Here is an 8,284-nt window from a genome sequence, read left to right as displayed (position 1 = left end):
GAGTATAGCTCAAAGTATCATTGATACAATAGTGCATAGAGGGTGGCATTATCCCAAGTATAGGGCTCATATAGCAACAATGTTATTATAAGTTTGTTTTGTCTTTTTGTCGGTTTAGTGAGCTGGATCGTTTTGCGATCGCGTTGTACTTCATTGAATTTTTGAGATATATACATACTTTGTTATTTCAAAAATAACTAATATAAATGTTATAATATAATATGCAGCCCATATTAATTAATTAGGAATTATAAAATTCCTAACATTAACCAATTTTTATAACAGTCATTGTTAGCTTTTTGACTAATTAAGCGCTGGGGATCAATCTTCATTGCAATTTTGAGCAAAACCATCTATGATATATATCCCACTAAATAAGTTAACAAGTTGAGTATAAGGGCATCTCCATGTGTAAAATCAATTGCTCTCGCCTAAACCTACTCTTAATGAAAACGCATTTGATCATTACACGTACGCGTTGACCCTCTTCATTTTTCTTATGCATGACTCTTTTTCTTTCTTTTTTCTAATACTAGAGATTCCTCTCTTCCTAGCTCTATTATATTTCTATTTCTAGGAATTAAATTGCTGATCCACTCCGTTGCATGCTAGCTAGAGCAAGAATACAAGGTTTACAACCACCGAAGAACAATTAATGGCTCGAAAATATTTTTTGATCAATGGCCGAATTGTAAACTTAAGGCCTTATCTAAATACCATTTTGAAAACTTTCCCTTTTGGTAATTATTTTCCCTTGATTCAGTTGTTGTTTGTAGTTCCTGTCCCTCTATACTTGTATCTGATAGCCCAAAACAAGTAATGCAAGAAATTCAACGCACTCAGCACACACATGAGCCAGTAAAACCTCTCTAGGTGGTAGTGGTTAAGGTTTGCCCCAGAGAGCCATGGTCTATGTGAGGTGTTACCAGTGACACTATTTACAATTGACACAATTGCCGAACTTAAGTAATACCCTACAGCCAAAGAGGCCCAAGATAATGATGTAGCCAAAGACCTCATGCTAGAAGGTGCTTCTGTGAAGAAAAACTCCAATAACCCAGCTAGGGTGAAGAGATCAGCAGAACCAAGGAACAAGTACTGAAAAGCAATCCAAAGGAATGTGATAGGTAAAGGCTTGGTTGCATCATGACCTAGAAGGCTGTTATTATTATTTGTGTGTGTTTCCATTGCGACCCTTTTCCTTTTCACTTCAACAACCGCCGCCACCGCCATCGCCACTATCGAAAGGACTAGTCCAATTCCGATTCTCTGGAGGTGTGTGATTCCCATTTCTGTCTTGGTGACTCTTCTTGCAAAGGGTGTGATGATGTGGTCATAGATTGGTGCAAGGACCATGATGAAGAGCACTGGGAAGATTGGTAAAGAGGCTGGTGGAACCTTCAGGGAACCGAGTTTGGTGTCCATTGTTGCGGCTTGTTCAACTGAGAAAGTGGAGAGCTGAGCTAGGCAACAGTTTAGCATGATGGTGCATGCGAATATGGGGAGCACTTTAAGCACTATCTTCACATCCTCTACTTGCTCCACTGTGCATTCTATCGATGAATAGATAGGGTTGTTGTTGTTCTGATCAGCTGCTTTGTTGAGGAATTTGAGTGTGTTTGTTAGGGCTTCAGGTTCCTTGTTTGTTGTATTAGAAGCTTCTTTCCCTGCTTGTTGTTTTCTACTACCTGAGTGTGGATTTGAAGGGCTTGAAGTCATGTTCACCACTGCACTGCTGGAATTTCTACTGTTGAAGCAACTGTTAAGTGAAGCAGCAACTAGTACCTGCCTTGGTCAAAATTAACCAGAAGCATACATAGTTCAGATTTAGAGTGTAGATAATTATATATGGAGCATTAAGTGTGGGAAAAAAGAGAGTAATATGTATGGTGTGTGATTCAACTTTAGAAGCTTCTATTCTTAAAAGTTGAAACTCCTCTAATTTTTAATTATTTAGATAAACTTTAATAAGATAGTAATTAAATAAATTAAGTTATTTAAGTTTATGTTAAAATTAGATTATGAATAAATTAAAATCAAATCTTTAAAAAAGGTTAAATGAAAATTTTCATAGAAGTTAAAATACAAAAGTTAATTCTAACTGACAAGAAATATTTAATTCATTTTACTTGTAAACTCTCTTCTCTAATAAGTATTATTATTATGCCTAAAAAATGACTAGAAGTTCCTTTTGATTTTTTCTTATAATAAAATTAAAGAAGCAAAGTGTGAGCCATGACACAAGGATAAAGTTGTGCCTTAGTGTCATGGTTTCGAATCCGAAAACAACTTCTTTTCATATGCAAGGATAAGACTCGTACAATATTCTCACTCATACCTTTGCATGGTGAGAAATCTCCGGACAATATGATAAACTAGTTAATTTTTAAAATTAAAGAATCTACTTTATTTTAAAAACATTTTTTTTCTTAAAGTTGTTTTGGCCCACCTTCTAAGGACAAGAAAACCCAAAAAAATAGGGCAAATTAATACTTCCTAATTAAGAAGTAAGAACTAAAATTTCAAAAAAAAAAAAAAAAAAAAGTAAGAACTAAGCATATATCTGAGAGAAAATAAATACACTTACTAATATTACTGAAAAATTATTAATTATTACCTTCAGAATGGTTGTAAGTGGACTTCCAGAAGGGATCTTGCTCCTATAAGTAGTAGAACCTGCCAAGAACACTGGGATGGACACAAATATGGCTATAGTAGAGATTCCAAAGCCCCATTCCCACCCTTTGTTGTCTTCAACCCACACCACAAATGTGACTGCAATAAGGGCACCACATGACAAGCAAAAGACAAAGTAGTTGAAGAAGGTTGATCTTTGCCTTCTTCCAGATGGAGTGTTGTCATCAAATTGCTCAGCACCATGTGAAGGCAATGACCCCTTAACTCCCCCAACTCCAAGTGCCACCAAATAGAGCCCAGCAAACAGCATTGCTGCTTTTCCACCACTAACTTCGTTGCATGGAGTGGCTGCGTCACATGCTGGTGGCTTCAGTGATGGCACACGAGCTTGTGCAGTGAGAACAATCAATCCCTGCATAGTGCACACAGAAGTTTTTATTCCCTTAGTCATGAACAGTAATTGTGCAAAGTGATATGTAGAATAAGAATGTTGTACATTCTTTTCAGTTTGTTTATTTTAGTTTCTAATATGCTACTGTAATTGCTAAGCCCTGGGGCCCAATCTGTGGTAGAATAAAAAACTTTAACAAATAAATATCATCTGGGTTTGAATGAATTAAATGGCGCGCAATGCACCTATAGACAAAATTGTATTTTCAGATAAATTTTGTACATTTAAAATTATATTATAGCAAAAAATATTATTATATAAATTTTTTATTCCTAAGTATGTATATGCTCACATATGTATGAAAGATTTATTCAGTAAAAAAATTCATGTTTAATTTTTATTATATGTAAAAAAAATTGAACTAACTACATATAATTAGTAAAATTAACTTTTGATTTATTAAATTGAAAGATATTGTGATTTTTGAACAAGACAAAAAAATATTCTCTTTAAAGAGACAATTCTATTTGAAAAACAATTAAAAATATATTAAATATAAACACTCCTCTCAATAAAATATCAAATCATAATTCACTGCATTCTTCTCTCAATAAAAAACTCACTACCTTCGAGAAGACAAGCCTTATTCCGTAAACCTATTTCTATTCATATTCTATGAATTTATTGCATGGATACATATTATTATTGTTCTCAATGCACATATGAACATGAAATTATGAAAGTCAGCTAGTGAAATATATATCATACACATAAAGAGTACAACGTGTACCATTTCTAAAATGTGACCAAATAAGGAAATGTCACCATCTATTGATGAAAAAGAGCCACGTAAGTGGGCCTAGGCCATGTGCACATCCCCACTTCAGTCCCTGGACTGTATACCATAGACAATGACCTGTTGTATTACTCTATCAACTACAGATCCTACTACAGATCCTGATGATACGTCAATTTGAGATTTTGGCGTTTTAAAATAGTAAGGTGTATATCTTCCATATTATCCTAGAATGGTGTTATTTCGAGAATGTGACTATCAAAATGACATCCATGCACTTCCTTTGGTTTCATGAAACTTTTTTAGGGGTTACTTATAGCCTAGGCCGGGTTTAAGTTGTTTGATTACAAATATCTTTTTTAGTTTGAACTACAACTATCATGGGAAACAATTATTTTAAATATAAAATTATTATATGCTGTACAATTTTTCTTACAAGTATTTAATATAACTAGATACTTAAAATTCAAACTTCAGAACTTTGATTGAAATGAAATAAATCCACATCAGTTAATTCGTACACTTATTGTGATTACTGTTAATTTCATTTACCTAATGTCTGACCCCACATCCACAAGTCTTAAATATTAATAAAAAATTTAAATAACATAAATATTAAAAGTATTAAATGAATTAATTAATATACTTAATTAAAGTTAGACCTTATAATAACTACACATCCCATCTTACAATTTCTTTTGAAATTACAAAGGATTTGACTTCGTATTCCATGTTAGATGTTAGATAAGCCTTGACATGTGGCATACTGACTATAATCTAGCAATAAATAACAGAATCGAATAATATCTATTCAAAATAAAGTAACTGACTTTTCAACATCAAATTTTATTACAATTCATTTTATATATTCACTAGAAAACAACCGCTTTGCTTTCTCTCTATTTTAGTGACGTGATATGAAATGTAAGAAAGTATAAATTTAAAGTGACGTGATATGAAATGTAAGAAAGTATAAATTTAAAGTGACGTGAACGAAACAATATTCATTAATCAACTAATGTTACAAAATATACTCAAGATCATAGAGATAGTGTGAGTACAATTCCATTTTGTGACCAAGCAATTTTTAATTTCACTATTCAATAAATAAGCACACAATTGCGCAGATTAATATAATTCCTCTAAAGATTTTAGTTGTGTTTATTTTGGGTAAATTATAGGTAAGTTTGTGAAAAAAATGGAATAATCTACACATTATTAAATACTAGTATTAAATAAAACTATTAGGAATGGGGGAAATTGGTAAGCAAAAAGTGTACTCGGTTATTAGTAGAAGGAGCTGATGATGGCGTGCAGAGAAGGGCATGTGTTTTTTAGAAAGCCAAAACGACAACAGATGTTACTTTCCATGTTCAGACTTGACTGAACGAAATCTATATTTATCCAACATGTGGCAGTGGCACAAAAACATAGGGGTCCTAGGCATTCTCAAAGAAAATTAAATATACGTTGCATGAATGATGAATATAAATAGCTGGGTCCCACTTTATCTCTTAAACTAAATTAATTTTCTTCTGAATTTAATTTTTTTAGGACACCAATAATAATAAATATATAAATATATAATAAACAAAAGAAAAAAAAAATTGCTAACCAGTACCAAAAAAACTAGTTAATTAGGAATCAATAAATAAAAAAATTTAATTATTAGTGTTGCATTGAAAATTATAAAAACTTTTCATTTAACATTTTTCCAAAAACTAAATAAAAAATTAACAAAACAAAACTCCCCCACCAACATTATTGTTATTTTGTCTCATCCACTCGTATGTGTCACAAGCCACTTTTTTTTTTTCTGGTACTGTTTGTCTTTCATAGCCACCACTAGCAAGTAGATCTCTTACACATTTTGAAGTTCAAGGTTAGCGTTGTACCAATGTGAGGAGAGAGATAAAGTTACCTACATGCTTTTCTTTTCTTTCCTTTTTTTCCCCCTCTTTTTCTTTTCCATTTGCTGCCTTAAAATATGATTCTTGACTTAGACTGGTATCTTAGTGGGCGTTCGCTCATGCAATTCATGAGGTTTTTCTATGACCCAAGTGCGCGAACGAATGCAGCAAAAAGAAAGCGAATCAAAGGGTTAGATAATACAGTTTTTTTTCGTTATTTTTTATTTTTTAATTAATTAATTAATTTTTAAAATAAAATTAATCATTGACATCTTTTCAATTCTATTATAGGGATTTGGCTGCATCATTTGATGCAGCCCCCATCTTGCAAGTTGTGGTTTTTGCACTCTGCAACTTGCAATTTGACTCAGATTCTGCTGGCCAAGACACACAATCATGGCTTTGAAAGACGCTTGCTCTTTAAGGAACCCAATACTAATCCAAACTCAATCTCTTCTATCTGTCCCCCCTCTCTCTCTCTCTCTTCCTAATCAACAATCACACAACAATAGCAAAAGGGTAATAAACAAATTCAAAATTAAGGTATCATCATCAATAATTGTGTTAAATCATATTGTAAAGTGTCAAAAGTCAAGAGATATAAGATAAGTTGGCTGATTAAAAGAAAATAAAAGAAAAAAATTGTGGATTTAATTCTCTCTATTAACAAAACTAATATTTTAATAAACTAATATTTACCAATAATAAAAATATATATTGAAAAGTTAATGGGAGAACCTAAATTAATTAGTCTTATATTCACAAAGTAATTAATCAGAGAGAGAGAGAAATTAGTAGTGTATGGGGTGCGTACCAGGAATTCAATGACTGCACTTATCAGGTAGATGTGATAAGTGGTGAAGAAAGCATCAGATAAGAAACCTCCAAGGAGGGCAAGGAGGAAGGCAGTTCCCATGAAATTTGTGACATTGTTGGCAGATTTTGAAGGGGACATATGCATGTACTGCCTCAGATACAGCACCAAATTGCTTGCATTGGCTAGAAATGCCAGATTCTCCAATATCTCAACCACTGCACAAAATCCACACACATTAAAAATAGTGCCACATCACATATATATGCATGACTCATATCTATCATCATTCATCACATACATAAAGTAATAAACAACCGAATTTGGACTCATTCTATCTCCAACCCCAATACTCCCAATTGATCCAGTTAGTCCATATATAATTAATACATACATATAAATATATAAATTATATGAATCAATATGTATATAAACATATATGTATATAAATATTAAATAATATTAAACTATAGAGTAAATAGAGAGAGGGGAATCTAGGACAGACCTAACACAAAGGAGGCTGCAAGCATGCCACCATGGCGGCCTCTGAGAGCAGGCTTGTTCCTCCAGTTCACATAGCCTTCCCATGATCTCTGGTTTTGTTCTAATTCCTAAACAAACAAAATTGAAAGAAAAAAATAAAAAAGTGTGAATTAAATTATATGTGGGAAGCTAGCAGCATGTGATATAAATTAATTAAGGAGAAGAAAAGGGAGAGAAAAGGTGAGAAGAGAGAAGAGTGCAAGAGGTAGAGGGGAAGCAGCGAAAACCAACCATGATTCTCTCTCTCTCTCTATTCTCTTTTCTGGGGTTTTGGATCTGTGAGAGAGTTAGGAGAGAAAAAGGGTGTTGGCTGGTGGAGGATTTAAAGACAGGAAGGAAAGGTGCAACTTGGGCAGAATGGTCCAGACACTATAGTCTGCAACTATTAATAACAAATTTGACTTTATTTTCTTCTATACACACACAATCTTAGAAACGTATATTTGCGTATCATTTCTGTAGTGTTTAATTAATATATATTAAGTATATCCAATTTTTTAATAAATATTAAATGCATGACATGCATCTCTTAGAAAAATAATAATCACATGTTTATTGTTCGAAAGTATATTTTCCTCCTTTTTCGTCATTATCGTAGCAGGAAATATATTTTTGTGTTACTAAAAAATAAAATTATTATTACCGTTATTTTAAATAAGAGTATATATTTTAAATAAAAATAAAATAAAAGAAAGAATGAAGGTTTAGAAGTTAAGAAAAGTGTAAGAAAAGAAAATACCTAACTAAAAAGTAATGAGACACTTATTAAAACGGTTTTGAATACGCTATTTTTTGTTGATTGAAATTTGTTTCATAATAAATTGTAAGTAACATCTTATTTAATGAATATGGAGACATGGTGGAGTGATTAAAAAAGAAAAAGGTATGGAAATGTTGTAGGTTCGATATGTCGTACTAACAAAAAATTACCTACTAATTTGACGTCTTTGTATTTTTTTTCTACGTTGTGCTTTATTCATCATATGACATTTCAGTGGTAATGTAATCATGATTAAGCTTCACCCTTCAGTTACACAATGGCAATGCAACAAAATAGTTCTGTCTCGCTGGCAAGCTGATGAAATGTATTTTTATAAACTTTACTTGCATAATATAAAATTATTTACTAGTTTGACTATACTTTGACTATGTGTTGCTTTTGCCCATATCAAAATTACAGCAAAAGGCATACC

General features: G+C 32.3%; 1 protein-coding gene across 1 annotated transcript; it reads right to left on the bottom strand.

Annotated features, from left to right (window-relative positions):
* Positions 1–337: 337 nt before the first annotated feature.
* LOC100786581 (protein NRT1/ PTR FAMILY 4.6) lies at positions 338–7,449 on the bottom strand. The gene is made up of 5 exons (XM_003531999.5): positions 7,323–7,449; positions 7,054–7,159; positions 6,549–6,766; positions 2,618–3,049; positions 338–1,785 (listed from the first exon to the last, which is right to left on the bottom strand). Exons 1-5 carry the CDS (start codon positions 7,323–7,325, stop codon positions 760–762), a joined length of 1,785 nt encoding a protein of 594 aa, XP_003532047.1. The 5' UTR covers positions 7,326–7,449; the 3' UTR covers positions 338–759.
* Between the last annotated feature and the right edge of the window lie 835 nt (positions 7,450–8,284).

Source organism: Glycine max, chromosome 8 (assembly GCF_000004515.6).
Source record: "Glycine max cultivar Williams 82 chromosome 8, Glycine_max_v4.0, whole genome shotgun sequence".
NCBI classification, from domain to species: Eukaryota; Viridiplantae; Streptophyta; class Magnoliopsida; order Fabales; family Fabaceae; genus Glycine; species Glycine max.
The sequence above is the reverse complement of the archived record's forward strand: the minus strand, read 5'-3'. Positions and strand labels throughout refer to the sequence as shown.